This window comes from Anopheles stephensi, chromosome 2, assembly GCF_013141755.1.
Source record: "Anopheles stephensi strain Indian chromosome 2, UCI_ANSTEP_V1.0, whole genome shotgun sequence".
Lineage (NCBI taxonomy): Eukaryota > Metazoa > Arthropoda > Insecta > Diptera > Culicidae > Anopheles > Anopheles stephensi.
In genome coordinates, this window is record NC_050202.1 from 43,431,034 (window position 1) to 43,446,957 (window position 15,924).

The 15,924-nt window shown below is 45.7% G+C and overlaps 3 protein-coding genes across 3 annotated transcripts; 2 read left to right on the top strand and 1 right to left on the bottom strand.

Annotated features, from left to right (window-relative positions):
* The first annotated feature begins 203 nt into the window (after nucleotides 1-203).
* Nucleotides 204-2,551, top strand: LOC118507532. The gene is made up of 3 exons (XM_036046104.1): nucleotides 204-497; nucleotides 570-1,079; nucleotides 1,151-2,551. Exons 1-3 carry the CDS (start codon nucleotides 220-222, stop codon nucleotides 2,388-2,390), a joined length of 2,028 nt encoding a protein of 675 aa, XP_035901997.1. The 5' UTR covers nucleotides 204-219; the 3' UTR covers nucleotides 2,391-2,551.
* A 789-nt stretch (nucleotides 2,552-3,340) lies between these two features.
* On the top strand, nucleotides 3,341-5,909 carry LOC118507534 (synaptic vesicular amine transporter). Its single transcript, XM_036046106.1, has 2 exons — nucleotides 3,341-3,688; nucleotides 3,794-5,909. The coding sequence occupies exons 1-2, from the start codon at nucleotides 3,586-3,588 to the stop codon at nucleotides 5,191-5,193; spliced, it is 1,503 nt and encodes a 500-aa protein (XP_035901999.1). The 5' UTR covers nucleotides 3,341-3,585; the 3' UTR covers nucleotides 5,194-5,909.
* A 34-nt stretch (nucleotides 5,910-5,943) lies between these two features.
* Nucleotides 5,944-15,617, bottom strand: LOC118507533 (huntingtin). The gene is made up of 8 exons (XM_036046105.1): nucleotides 12,888-15,617; nucleotides 12,130-12,819; nucleotides 11,875-12,058; nucleotides 8,268-11,790; nucleotides 7,950-8,198; nucleotides 7,412-7,880; nucleotides 6,909-7,343; nucleotides 5,944-6,823 (listed from the first exon to the last, which is right to left on the bottom strand). The coding sequence occupies exons 1-8, from the start codon at nucleotides 15,495-15,497 to the stop codon at nucleotides 6,056-6,058; spliced, it is 8,928 nt and encodes a 2,975-aa protein (XP_035901998.1). The 5' UTR covers nucleotides 15,498-15,617; the 3' UTR covers nucleotides 5,944-6,055.
* Between the last annotated feature and the right edge of the window lie 307 nt (nucleotides 15,618-15,924).

Genomic DNA, 15,924 nt, shown 5'->3' on the forward strand with positions numbered 1-15,924 from the left:
AAGTAAATTTCTCCGGCAAGTAACATGCGTGCGTGACAGGATAATGGGTTCATTTTGTCACCGATAACCATCACCTAACCGGGCACTACTGTGTAACGGTCGGCGAATCCTATTTCTCTTGTGTTTTGACTTTAAAAGGATTCGTGTATAAAAATCAACGCATGGTGCAGTTTCGGTTCAGTGCTTTTTTGAACATTTTCCTGTCCAATAAGCGTTCTGATGATGATGCGTTTGGACGTGGTGTTAATAGCTATGGTGCTGTGCGTAGGGAAGCCGACATTCACCAGTGCTGAGATAATAGTTAAAGCCACAACGACTCGGTGCCACTCGCCCGCTTTTCTTATGTACGAAGGAATGATGAGAGCATACCTGGAGGGCTACCAATCACTCACAACCATAATCGGGGACGACATGGTGGATAATGCCATCATTGAGGCGATCAAGTGTCACCGGGTTACTAAACTTCAGGCTTCCTATAAACTGTACACCGTTGATACGTGAGTATGGCGAGAGTTGTAGGCTGTTGCTGTGATACGGTTGTTCTGTGAATCATTTCCGTCCGTCTACAGCTACTTCCAGTCGGTTGAAAGAGATCGAAACGATCGGAACTATGGCTACAATCTTAACCCCTACCCGCTCTGGGAAGCGTTCCACTGTGAAGCAAATGTGTCGTTGATTATGGAGCAAGTGCTACCGGCGATTGCGTTTCGCAATCCAGTAGCGCGAGTGATTCTGCTCATTCGTGGCATTGCCAAGTACGACATGATGCAGCTCTTTCGACGAGCCTGGACGCGTTTCAAGATGTTGGATATTCTCATACTGAGTCGCATCGACTATCGAACGATACTGGTGTGCCTATTCAATCCTTACCTGTCCAATCGGGATGAAGTGTTGGACGAAAAGAATATGTTATGCTACCATCTAAGAACTATGGAGGATGTCCTTCTGTTTAATAAGGAGGTTCAAAGGTTCACCTACGAACGCATTACGAACCTTCACCGGTACCCGTTGAAGATTGCCATCACGGATGTTGAGCTGATGTCGAAGGCAGTTTACTTTGCCAATGGAACGCTTCGTCGGTGAGTCTGAATGTACGCGGAGCTTCTAGATGACTTTTTAAATTGCTTATTGTTCCTCTTACGCACTGAAGCTACCAATATCTCGACGGAGAAATTGTGGAAATTATGCGGGAAAGGATGAACTTCACCATAAACTTCAACCAACTCAACTACCAAGAGTCGGTAGGTTTCATCTCCTCGAACGGCAGCTTAGGTGGAACGCTACAGATGCTGGAACACAACACCATCGATCTGGCGGCCAACTCACGCTCCATCATGCAGCACCCAATGCGCAACTTGCAGTACGTCCACTTCCTTTGTCCTATCCGGTTGATCTTCGTAGTTCCGATTAACTTCTTTCGCGATCGTTACAAGGTGGTCTTTTTCCACACATTTTCCCTGCAAATGTATTCAACCAACTTTGCCATGGCCATCTTGCTACCGTGCCTGTTGCTAGTCCTGATGCGCCGCGAGTTTTCGGCGGCTGCATACATGAAGGAGACGTTTCGCATACTTGCGGTTGTGTTTTCGTGCAGCATTCGTCTACCTCGTAACAACCGACACCGGCTGGTGTTGATGGGCCTCATGTTTTACAGCATAGTGGCATACTCGGCCTGGCAAGGCATCACCATCATTCAGCTCAACCTGGACGATGAAAAACTGCGCAACATTCAAACGCTGGAAGAGCTGGTTGAAACGAAACTGCAACTGAAGGCAATCGTATCGTTCGGTAATGCGATACGTGGCAAGGTTTGGAACAGTAGTGATGTGCGGGGTCGTATAGCGGCTCGGCTCGATGTGCAGTGGACACCGTCGAACATCAGCATTATTCCGGAGGTGGCCAACAATCGAACGTCCGCGGTTCCTATTATTGAGTACTTTGTAGAGGTGGTGAGATCTCGCTACTTTGACCCGTTACGCAAGCAGAGCAAAGTGTACTTCATACAGCAACCGTTTATCGAGTATCTGACAGCGATGGCACTGCCGAAGAATTCACCGCTCTTCCCCACAATTCGTCGTTTGACCATGAACTGTCTCGAAAATGGGATAGTGAACCATCAGCTGTCGCTCATAAGACAGAAGGGTGTTCTGTTGCAGATTGCACAGATCCGGAACAAGACGCTGCGTGATGAGCCTCCGGCCAGAAGGGTAAACCTTTTCAACATGCGCATTGTATTTTTGGTATATTTGCTGATGAACGGAGTTGCTATTGTGGTGTTTTTATGCGAAATAGGATATCATCGATATAAACAAAAGGAAGCGAATGCAAGAAGAAAGCGTCGCCGGGCACGGGTACGACGTCCTTCTATCGTATGGCCGTACATAGAGTGATGGGCAGAAGCGGCATTTATAGAAATAAATATACTTTTTTTTTAGTTTTTTTCAACTGAATCAACTGTTGATTTTCAAATACAGCAATACAGCTAAGCCGTCCTTAAGTATTTTTCATGTAGAATATTATTATTTATAAGCAATACGGCCAGGCCGTTCTTTATGAATAAAAAAAAGTAGAATATTATTATTTATAACGAAGCATCGCTTTAAACTAATTTGCAAATCAGCTCACCTATAATTTTAATCGTTATTCCCTCCTCAGAACCGCGAAAAGGTACCTTATCCCGATTAATAATATTAACAACACAACACACAGTTTCACGTGTGCATGCTCGAGAAAAGGCAAATAACAGGAAGGAAATGTCCTGCTCTTATTATACGGCATCAGCGTAAGAGATTATGGTAATACTGCTACCGTATTACTTAATATATATGTAAAAAAATGATTCAACACAGCAAAATCATTTTATATTCGCTCTATTTCACCCTTTCTTTGTTTGAAACCTTATTTTAGTTTTCATTCTACTAAGGTGGGTTGATGACCGAGATTGTAGGGGAGTCAGTTCATACATACAACTGTTAAATAAATAAAAAATGCGATGTATAAATTTTCCAAAATACACTTGTTGGCTCACATATAATTAAGTTATCGAAAGCTCATAGTTAAAACCGAATGTTTAAATCCAATGCAACACGTGTGCTTATTTTGTAACAATATATGAAAAGGACTGGGCGCCTCCATTATGTCGCGGAGCTCAATTCACAGCTTCGCGCGAGCCGTGTCATCACAACCCAATCACAAGTAACTCATTTTTCCCGTTGCCATCGTTACTAAACAACACTCACGCGTTGCCTTTTTCGCAGGATCTCATCTGTTTCCTGTCCGTCCATTTCATCGAGAGAGTTGGTCGTAATTTCCAGTCAGTCACGAGAAATCTGTGCCACTATATAGGTCACACACTTGTTGCTGCAGTGCGTCGACGAGTGGTTGACGAGTTAAAGCGGTTCTGTGTTGTACATTTTTTAAATCGTTTTATAACGCTAACGATATTTGGAAAAGTGACGTTGAATATTGCCACTTCCGTAAAGCTGATACTTTAGAGCATTTTCCTATCGGTTAGTGAAGTGACGAAGATTTCCAATAGTGAGCTTATTTTTTTTAAATCCAAACAACAACAACATCTGCTACAATATGTTATCGCTGGATTGCTCGAATATGCGCCAATGTCGGGTGGTTGTGGCCATGGTTGTATACATTTCCTTTTTTCTTGATAACATGCTGCTAACAGTTATAGGTAAGTGAGGGTTCGTGCATTGACTTCCAGATGTTTAAAAGATGTATTTAAGTTAACATTTATTCCATGTTCAATAAAATCCTCATGTCCAAATTTCATCACCAGTTCCGATTCTACCCGACTACCTGGTGCAGTTTCACGACAAAGTACCGGCAAGCGTCATCTACAAAAACTTCAGCCTGCATTACGTCCCGAAGCTTATCGGAGCGGTAAGCGAAGCGGTGGTAGTCGTCCAACCGACAAACCCCCCCACCGATAGGGAGCTAGCGATGGAGCAAGAGAATGGATCCATCGGAATACTACTGGGTGTGAAGGCACTCGTGCAGCTGTTGGCCAACCCACTGGTTGGAAGCGGAACCGCTCGCTTTGGCTACTGTGTTCCGATCACATTCGGTACGTTCAATCTGCTGCTGGCATCGCTGATATTTGGCTTTGGAACCTCGTACACCTCGCTGTTCGTGGCACGGGCCATCCATGGTGTTGGGTCGGCGTGTATTGGCGTGTGTGGCATGAGCCTCGTGGCCCAGCTGTACACCGAACCAGAACGCCGGTCCAAAGTGATGGGAACGGTGCTGGGTGCGATGGCTGTCGGTGTGCTGGTCGGGTATCCGTTCGGTGGAATAGCCTACGAAATCGCCGGAAAAGCTGCACCGTTCCATGTGCTGGCCGTGATGTGTGCGGGGAACTTGTTGCTCCAATACTTCCAGCTAGATCTCAGTACGTATCGTAGGAACGTAATGCCCCGAGATTCGTCCACAACGACAGAGGATAATCGTGCGACTTGGTGGCCACTGCTCAGCCATCCCCTTATACTGGTCGTCGTGGGAGGGATTTGGATTTCAACCTCGGCAATGGCCATCTTGGAACCGTGTTTACCGATTTGGATGATTAGCCAACTGCATCCGAAAAAATGGCAGCTCGGAACGGTCTTCATCCCGGACTCGATCGGTTACTGGCTTGGTACGAACTTTTTCGGTTCGATCGCCTATCGGTATGGCCAGATTCGTGTTTCCATTGTGGCCCTGCTGCTTGTCGGCAGTTCTTGCATTCTCATCCCATCTGCCAACACCGTCGTGGGATTGTTGCTGCCGCATCTAGGGCTAGGATTAGGGATCGGAGTGGTAGATGCGGCGTTAGTGCCTCTGCTCGCCACACTGGTGGATTCACAGCTCAGTATCCAGCTTGATCAGGACGTCGGCCTAAGTGTGGAAGAATCCGGTGGAGAGCATGGATATGGAGCGGTGTATGCCATACAACAAATAGCAGTCAGTGTGGCTTACTCGCTTGCACCGATAATTGGCGGAGAATTGGTGCCCGTTATCGGATTCGCTACGGTTTTGCGTGCACTCGGTGTGCTGAATATTCTGTACATCGCACCGCTTGCGTGTTCCAGTCTCCGAAACTCAGTAGGATGTTTAGTGAGTAGTTCAAAGAAACAACAAGATTTTCCACTAGCCAGCAGTGAACCTTCAAGCTACAGGCGTTTTTACAATACCCTCGAGTAGAAAGTGAGAGTGAGAGCGAAAAGCGCATCACCCCCAATAACGGAAGATAGCAAGCAATCGTGCGTGAAATGGAATTAGTCTTTATCTCTTGCCAGCAGACGTTGTCGCTATACCGTACTTTACGGCATCGAATAAAATACCGTCCGGAATTGACTAACGTTGGGACCATTGCAACCAAACCGTATTCTCAACAGTGAGTGAAATGGTGGTTAATAGGTTTTATTTCATTCCTGCCAGCTAACAAACATAAAATACTACATCCGTGAACCGTATGTGTGAGGCCGGATGATATTAAACGATAAAACGAAAGCATTCAAAAATGCCATGTGAAAATGTACTGCTGTTGAATGATAACTACGTCATATAGTGTTAATATTTCTGTTAACTTGATAAGCAATTCCATCCATCAAACACACTTAATTATGCAACACAAAATAAAATTATCGAGATACAGAAACAAAACTCTTTCTTAAGCAAATACAACACTTTAAACAACTACTTTCTACAACACATAGTAATAAAACTCCTTTCCATGGTTATTTAACTTTGTAAGGCTTTATTATTTTCAATTATGGCGATAAATTGTTTGATAAACGACTGCAGGATTCGTGAAAGGAAGCAATCGAATTACTTCGAAAAAGCTAGAAAGCTACACCCTAGATTGACTCAATTTTCTCATCAGTAGTAACGCAAAATCAATTTACAATTTACAACTTTTAACCAATTGGCTAATAAACAACATAACACAAATAAACTTGAAATACACAACATACAATCGATGTTTCTATATTTAACCATTTTCTGAAAGAGAACAGTGCAACAAAACCTGGAAAACTAATACAGAAAATATCTACCGAATACCTTACAAGCACTGCACAAGGCTTTGAAAGATGAAGGAATCATGCTGTCGAAATATTTCCTTAAACTTTGCTCTCTGACCACCACCACCACCATTCGGTTCGAGCCGGGAGTAGAAATCCTTGGCCGAGATGATGAAGTTGTTAATTTCCCTTTCGTTTAGCTGTTGATACGATGGCAGCGAAAGTACCTCCGGCAACAGTTTGATCAGATGTTGATTCAACGATGCTGATAAAAATATGACCGTTAAGCACCAGACGGATTTGTTCACCTGCGGGAAGGATAGAAAGTTTGGCAGTGAACAGAGCAACCATTCCTGCAGCAACGCCAAATACGACGCATCGATCGCGGACCGGAACAGCTGATACGTAACGCCCGCAATAATGTCGGGGTTCGGTTGGTTCATCATCAGCTCCTTGAACACCTTTGTGAGAATCTCGTTCGGTGGTAGTAGATCGCGTATCAGCTGGCACAACACGTCACCAAACACTTTGGCACCCTGTGGTGTGGTCGTACGTATTTTAGCGAACAGTATCTCGATCTTGTCGATCTGCTGCACTATGATGTCCGGTTCGTCCTGCACGATACCGTTACAGCGTTCGGTACTTTCAAGCTGCTCGTTGCAGCTGCGATAGATGCAGGTGACGAGTAGCTTTAACGCCGACAGCGAAAATATCTCGTTGTCGATTTTAACCAGATCGATGGCAAGCTTTTCGATCTTCTCGTGTAGCGCGCGCGAAACTCGATCGGTGATGATCAAGCGTTCCAGGCCCTTGAAAGAAAAAATAACAATAAATAATGTTAATGGTTGGAAAGTAAAAGAAGAAAGCAATTTTTGCTCGCTAACTAATACTAACGTTTAGAATGCACAGATAAATTTCCAAATTAGTTGTTCGCTTCAGAATATTGTTAGCAGAGATAATGCTGTTTGATAGTAGGTTACAATCGGACACGAAGCGTGACGTGTGCTCGATCAGGTAGAAGTTTAACGTCCAAACAAGCTTCGTATGAAGATCACTGAACGCTCCCGAGCTTTCTTCGATAATACCGTGCTTGACGATGTAGTTCACTATCACGTTACGGAGTAAATGTAGTTCGTCGTTCATCGTGCCGATTGAAGTGTTCGTTTTGATAAGACACTCAAGCAAACAGATTAAACCTTGCAGCGTTGCGTTACGAATGTACAGCTGGGTGCTTTTGAGATACGTCGGAATGATGGTACAAAGATGCGTTAGGTCACTCATCGTTGGTATTAGGAGTGCTGCCAACCGACACAGCAAGTAGATTATGTGCTGTATAATGTAAAGAAGAGGAATTTTCTTTAAATTTTGAACTTAATTGCCAAGTTAATCTTACATACCTGCTGTGAAATGGTATCCTCCATCGGAACGCGCTCTTGCAGCTTAAGCAGCAGCTGATTCAACCAGAATATTTGATCCCGATTTTCCACTATCTCACAAAAGCTTACCAAATGTGGCAAAACCAGTGTCGGATCATCCTCAATCAACTGCTTCAAAACGTCGTAGATCAACTGGAGCGAGCTCGTAATGTCGATGTTAATTTTTTCTACAAAGTATCGCTTATTCCGCACGGCTAGCGATTCTACCGAGGTCGTGTTACATCCACTCTGATCACTCGTTCGCTCTATAATCTCCCAGAAATACTCTAACGATAGTTGATTGTGGTCGAACCCCACCGTGCCAACACTGCTGTCATCGAGCGCGTACTGATCATCCGCATTTGCGACCAACAAATGTCGCTCCAGATTGGGCTGGTAAAACACGTTACTCAATGGAATGGACAGCTGAACGTTGTGCAGCTTCTTGAGCCTTAAAACAGAAGTACATGAAACATATAGCATAGTGTAAAGCTACACAGAAAAGAGTGTATATATCTACCCGATGGAGTCGCATTTAATTTTTGGATTGCGTGTTGTGTGATGGAACTTGCCCTCCCTAAAACCGATCCACGGAAATCGGTAGCACGACAGTAGCAAAGTCATTACAGCCTGCAGACACATGTTTTTGATTTCCCGTTGCTCTAGAAGGTTCACAAAAATGGGATCGTCCGTACGGTTCAGCAGCACCATCAGCGCCATGAACAGTTCCTCAAATTGCTGACGCGATGAGAAACCAAACACGTTTGCTCTGAAAATTTTTAGAAAATAAAATTAAAGTATACAAAAAGTGTGGAACACTGGAATGGTCTTAGCATACCTTTTCAAAAACATTTCCAACAGCTCCACATCGAACAGATGCTCGATAGGGACGGTCGGTAGTTTTGGATGGCCATTCTCCAACGCGTCCAGTGAGTCGTAACATTCGTACAGTTCGTACGGTGTCAATGCGTACGGATAAAATCGATCCAGTTTCAGCAAAGGTATCGCAACCGATTCAATTAAAGCAATCATATTACTGCCCATCCTAACGCACTTTGCCATTGCCCTAAGATCGGACACAAATTCCGCAATGATGATCACTTTCAGATAAACCTCCAGCGAAGAGCTTTCGGCTGCTAGAAAACTTTCAAACACGACCGGTAGCTGCCGTCGACCTAACAGTTGATCGTCCAGTAGCGAGCCAGCTATCAGCTTGTACATCACCTTAATGTAATGATCCACATCGTCACGGTAACGATCGTTCTGGTTCAACTCATGCCAAAGATAACGCTGCTGAACGATGCTTCCGATGCACTTCAGATACAGCTCGATTCGGGTAACATTTCCCTCCGATTCTTGCTCCAGCGAACGGGCACATACAGTCCCGAACGATAGTAGCGTCTCGAAAAAGTTTGACTTTAGCAGATGCTCCTTTATGAAACGGTCGATCAGCTTGCCCTCGATGTAGAATAGACAAAGGTGCTCCAGTTTCTTCAGGTACTCCAGGAAACAAATGACCGATTCGGCACAGTGCACCGTTGCCACCATATCCACTTTTGGGTTCTGTTTCATTTCGTTCAGCTTCCGCATCAACACAATCAATGCGACCTTCAGCATCGGGTGTACCTTCAAATAGTTTAGATGCGGATTGAACTGTACACAATCGGTCCGGAATGCGAGAAACATGCTCTCGAACGCAACGGCAACGATGTCACGCAGCAGTCGTACATTTAACGAACCGCTAGATAGCAGATTGATGAGCTTACTTTCGGATTTGACTTCCAGCAACATCCTAGCAATGTTGCGTGGTTTTGTGTACGAGGTCTCGGTACAGTGATAGGAAACTTGTTGCAGAAACCACGCTTCGCCAATGGGAAGATCCTTTAGCGTCATTGCATCGATGTTTGGTTGGGCCGATCGTGTGCATTCATCCACCGTTATACCTTCGTAGTATTCTTTCAGTTGAGACAACGTCTTGAACAGCTTAGGAAACTTTCGTCGGCGATCATTGTTGAAGCGCGCATACAGATGTTGGAAATCAGCCGCCGACAGTACGGTCAGTACCGCACTATCCTTAAGCCCAACAGCACCCAACTGTACCAGTGCGTTCAGCTTGCGATCGAGTATAAGAGCAGCATTGCGTGCTGTCACTATGTTGACCGTATCGAGTAGATCCGTTAGTCGGCCGCACATAAGCGGCAAGGTGGTGAGTGATGCTTTTTCTAGCAACGAACATTGAATGGAGGATAGCTTTCCCTCCACGCCGTTCATGAGCGTTTTCACAATTTGTTTAGAAAATTTATCGTCCGTTATGTGGTACAGCAGCAGCGGTTGGAAATGCGCCGCAAGCAGGGACGTTTCACTGGACAGTAACGCACCAACCTCTTGCCGGGACCATTTCGATTCATTCGGTTTGTGTTCCAGCAGTACCTCAATCAGTGCAGTGACTAGTCGATCATTTCGCACGTTATATTCATCATTCCGTATCAGCGATAGCATAAGCTCCGAATCGAATCCATGCTTTATTAACACTTCGCTTAGGCATCGTGCAACTGTCACCGGCAAACGACTCCAATGGATCAGCTCCAGCGGGATCTGTTCGGCCAATGCACGGCTAACTTCACCAAACCGTGTCATGGTGCTGAGCGTCCCGAAGTACCGCTGGATGGCGTCGTACATAAACTGAACATCCGCTTGACACGTGCTGTACGTTAGATACATGTCATCTAGCATGGTGAAACACTCACGAAGATAGCAAACCAGCGTTCGGGCTAAGCTTTGGGCTGCCAATTGAACATCATCTTCGGTAAGACGATCCGTACCTTGTCCATCATCCGCTGTCGAGACGCCATCAGTCGAATCGGTCTTTGTCTTGCGGAGGTACAATCCGACGTGATTCAGCAGATACGTTTCTTCCGTTTGTTGAAACACTTGCCGAACGATCAGTTCTCCGTACATTATTTTCTGAAGCATTTTCCACGACTCGTTAGTGGCTGTGGTGTAGAAAATCTCTACAAATCGTAGCACTACTTTACTCTCCAGCAGCTGGCTACGGCTGAGGCATTCGAACAAATGTCGCAAAATGTAGTAATCCGGATTGCGCTTGATCACGAGCTTTCCTTCGCCCAGCACTTGCAGCAATGCGTTTAAAACATCCGACTCACAATTGGTGGCTTCGCCGCCGTCACGCAACCGCTCGCTGTACAGTATCATCGGTATGATCCGGTACGCGTCCAGCTCGTCCGGAAACTTCATCAGCATGTTAAGCACCACCTCTTTCTGTGTGTTGCATTCGGCTGCTTCGAGCACCTGCTTCGGAACGGTGCTATTGCGGCTCAGACGAAGCAGAAATATTTCATGTGTCAGCGCTTGCACCGAAGCAATGGCCGACCGGCGAATGACATTGTTTGCCAACAGATTGTCGCAAATGTTAATAATCTTCGGAATCGTCACTAACGGTTTCTCGCGCACTAGCCCACTCAGCTGGAACAGGAATCGTACCACCTGACGCATCAGCTCCTCGGAATCGTCAATCGTACCACGTTCGATCGATTCGATGTGCTTGAAGATGGAGTCCACAAACAGGCTATTCGCGTCCAGCAGCTGGTAGTTGATGTTGAAGTCTAGCAACTGACACAGCATGTGCAAAATGCTCGCCTGCACGGACGAACGCATCTTGGTGAAGATCTTCAAACACGTTATGACCAACGGTTCAAACAGCTTCACGAACGCACCGATTTCCGGTGCAGTTGGTTTTGATTTGGCTTTGCAAAAGTCATAATATCGTCCGAAGAATTCCTCCGATGCCACCTCGAGCGGATCCTCCGAGAGTGAGACTTTACGAAAGTATGCCACTTCCGCCGTGCGGTTAATGTAGTTTGCATGGAAAATGAACCGCAACAGAAATCTGGTGCATCGTATGCAGTGGTCCGGTTCGAGTGTGAGGAACGTTTGCAAATACTGTAACACTTCTTCCACAAACTTTTGTCCATTTGTCATGGCAGAAAGAGATTTCATCTCCAGCAACGTCCACAGCGCTTCCAACGATGCTCGGAGACATTCGAACAGTTTCTGACCCGATTCCGCGTTGATCGTGATGCGGTAGCTTTCCATGGAGCATCGAACCTGCTGATAAAACTTTATGTACGCATGGTCACTACCGAAATAGCCGAAGCTGTTGATTTGTGCCAGCTCTTTGGTGTTCATAAAGATGTCCGCTTTTTGAGCCCGGTTTATCACTAGCGGTGAGGTGTTTGTGTACACGTGATGGTAGATGTTGAGTAGCTTTAGCAGGTGAATGATGAATTTATTCATCGTTTCATTGTCCGTTGGAGCATTCGATGGGCTGCCCGATAATACAGCTGGAAGGAGTTTAAAGGAAGAAAGCGATTAAATTATGCACTTTATAGACAGCACAAAAACATGCTTCGATGTTGATAACTCACCAACAATCATCTGCGAGCATATCCACAGCAATTCCGCATGCACCGCAAGATCCAGCACGATACCATTCATTCCCATTAGTAAGCTCAGCAGCACGTTAACCAGATTGTACTCGTTCCACAAGCTTACGAAAGGGAAAACATCATGCTTATCCAAAAATGTCCGCAGAAAATGAATAACGCCAGACTGAAAAAAGAACAAACAATTGTAACCAGACGCCTTTTGCAGCTCCTTTTCTGGAAGCAATCCCATCTTACCTGAAGATTTTTGTCTCCAATTTTAAGCATCAGATTGCTTATCCTATACATCACACGGCTTACCGTAGAAAAGTCTGGCTCTGTCGGGTTCGCGTCTACATTTTCCCGCGTTCGATGGTTAAACGGTGAAGCGAATGTACCGAGAACAAACTCATCGACAAAATCACCAATAACCGTTCGTTCCGTGTGCAACGGATTCGATTTCGAGCGTGTGCTAGTAACACCCGAGTTGCTCGCAAGAAATTGTAACAACCGTTCGGCAGCATGATTCCGCACCCGGAAATCGCCATCACCCAAACCGGCCAGAAGTAGTCCGAGCACGTTCTCTCGCATCTGTTCACCTTGCTGACCGTGCGCTTTAATGCAATCGAAATCAAGCTGAATGACTACGTCCAGCAGCTTACACTGCACCAGCCAATACTTGTTTTGGGACAGAAGGAAAAGTCGATCGAGAAGCGCTTTCATGTAGAACGTTGAGCCTGTTGCCGCCGATTGCGATATGAGCGAGTCGTCTAGGAATATGTTCTTTTTGTACGATTGGAAAGGAATGTTTGAAGAGGCTGTTTTATGAGATTCGCTCAAGCTTCCACAATTGTTGTCGGCGGAAAGGCTTTGGAAGTAAGCGTTAAAGAAAAGCTCCACCGACGATAAGGCTTGGTTCGCAACGGTGTGGATTTCATCCGAAAGACCCTAAAAGAGTTCATTAAAAATGTTAATACGATTATAGCAAGCTGCAATTAGTAACACTGAATCCTTACCTGCACTACAATACGAAGCAGTTTCTGCTCACTCACAAACGCTTGTGTGGTAAGGTTGGGTATTTTTGTGCGTAGAAACTGTCGATAGCTTCCACTATGATCGACAGCAGCGCGTAACAAATTACCCACAATCAGCTGGACGGTTCCGCGCAGTGTTGGATCAGGACTGTCGTAAAACAGCAACACGTCAGCCAGCAGCTGTTGCTGTTCCTCGTCTTCCGGTTCCTTGCGGTTCGAAACGGCCATTGTCGTGATTAAGCCCTTTTCGTCCTGCACTTCTGCGCTAGATGTTCGCACCCCGGTTCGATGTTCGTTTTTGATTGTCGTTATTACCTTTGGTACCACTAACAGTTCTCTTCTACGCGCCGTTCCCGACGTCCCTACAGTGAGGCTAGTTGCGCCGGGTCCAGGTTCCGATTGTGACAAGATCGCGTCCAGATCACGGCTTAACTTTTCGTTATTATCGCTTGAGAAGTTTTCTTCGATTGATTTCAATTTCGATTTTAGACCCTGATCCAAACTCAGTGACATCGGTGAAAAGTACTCAAAGTAGGTTGCGCTGGTGCATTCTCCAAAATGGTCTTCCTTCATTTCTAACAGATCGGAGGATGCGGGATCTTCTTGCAGAGCTGTCGCAGCATCGGCTGCGTTATCTGGTTTATCGTCACACGGTGACGCTTCCTGTGAGAATTCATTAATTGCATCCTCCAGGTTTAATATCTCAACAACAGCAAACTCTTCCCGAAACGTGTCCTTTTCGAGCGGTAAAGCCAGCAGCTCCGGTTTCATCCTCACGCACGCAGCTACTATCTGCATCGATAAGCTTTTAACGGAGACGCGCACGACGGAATCGGGAATAAGGACATGTCTAGCACCGGCTAGCAAAAATCTCGAACATATCAACCGAGCGGTGAAATCCAACATGTTCTGATCATGAATGGTGCCAATAAACAGTTCCTTCACACTGTCGGTAACGTCCTCCGCTACCATTGACATGTTAAGCGGAACTTCGAGCGTGTCCTTTGAAGGAGTAGGGGTCGGAATGGGTATTGATGGCGCAACGGTAACTGGCTCGTCATCGAGATCTATTTCCAACGTTACATCTAGCTCGGCACGAATCGTTTCCGCATTCGACGACATGAGGCTGCTGGCCATCGATTCCATCGACAGTCGGTCTTCTTCCCCGTCGTCTGGCAAAGGTTTATCAATTGATTTCCGGAAAAACTTTGTTACCGATTCGGCCGCATTCGAGCTGGTGAATGCGAGTGTGTTAATAAACGAACCGATAGAGTCGGTGGATTTTTGGCTTTTCAGCGACAGTGTGTCAGATGCAACCGGCGTGGACGAGTTCTTCGTACCGGATGCTGTTGTGTCAAGTGTGCCAGAACATTCCAACTGAAGAGCAGGAGCTATTCGGTTTTCTGTGTCAAGGTCCATGCTTTTCAACGAGTCGAGCTCTATGTCCGATGCAGACGCCAGCGAGCGATCGTCTGTGGGAAGTGCAAATTTTGTCGGAGTCGATGTTAGTGGTAAGGACCCAGGACGCAACAGATGATCGGCCCGTGCGTCGGTGCTAGACTTGCGCGATGACATCAGGCTATCGCTAGGATTAATTTTAAAGATGCTATTTTTTAGTGTTTTCCGCTTCAGAAGCATACGCCTATGTTCGCAATGTTCCGACAGCAAAACCTTACGCACCGCTGACTGGACGTTAGCCAATATGACGAGCAGCACCTCGAGTGTCGCGTTTATGATGGTGTGTGTCCCCTCGCGAAGGAAATGCAAACAGAGATCGTACGTTTCTATCGCTTTCTCTACGTTACAGTTCCGCAGCACGATCGGTAGAATCGACCGGAAGCAACCCATCACGCCCAGTACCGTGTTGGGCTGTTGCTGCAGTTGGCCACATTTCAGCAGCTGCTCGATGCATCGATTGAACGCATTATTCGCGTAAAAGTCAGGATTCCGAGAGCCTTGCAGGAAAAAGAGTGTATTTTTCGCTGCACATCTCCTCTTAGTTGCACATTCGGATCCAATGTCTTCAAGGAACAGTTCCGTCATCTTGAGCACTTCCCCGTCCGTGAGGTAGCCTTCCAGATGCTCACAAAACACCTCAGTAAAGTTACACAAACACTCCAGTAACGCTGGTTCCCGCCGTTTGAAAATGGAGTATATGCAGGGCAACAGATTCTGGGCGTAGGTTCGTGCCTTCCGCTGTCGAATAGTACCACAGTAATGGGCAAAAATCGATAGCACCGTGCGCAGCGATCGCTCGTTCCCATTTTTCTTGATTTCGTGATACAGGTCCCGCTGTATGCGAACGATGTTTCCGGTGGATTCGCAATGGCGCACAACTCGGGACAAATTTTCCTCCGCACCCATCCGAACACTGGAGTCGTTTTCTTCGCAAAACATTATCAACACCGCCACTGCACTGCTGATGTGTGCGTAGTAGTTGGGAGAGTTTGCCGCGGACGAACCGGAACGGATATTGATAATTGTTTCACTTATCTGTCCGAAGTGGGCCAACTTTTCCTTCGTGTTGCAGTCCACCGTTTTCAACGCTTCAATCGAACGCTGAAGCGTCCCAAATGGATTAAGCTTATCCATATTCGCTGAGATACTCTAAAACGGGGAAAAATATCCCCTTCGCAATGCAAACACACCGAAGAGAAAATTTTATCCGCCCTGCTGCGGGATGAGTCAAAACTTTTAATGTTTTTTTCCTCTTCCCAGCTGCTCAGCTGTCAACAAAACATTTTGTTGTTGTTTTTTACTGTTGACATTTTGCACTTTGACATGTAAACAAACCGAACAGTGTTGCGGATCGGTCATTTTATACAGCAAATTTTGAGTTTCATTTGTTCAGAAAAGGCAATTTGGGAACAATTAAATTAAAATAAATTTCAATAAAAATAAAGCAGAATAGATGACAATAATAAGAACTAGGCGTTATGTTGGAAATATAATAGCACATTACAAGCAGTTTTCTGTCGAAAGTGAGCGATTTTTACGTAAAATTCATACAATTCCTTAA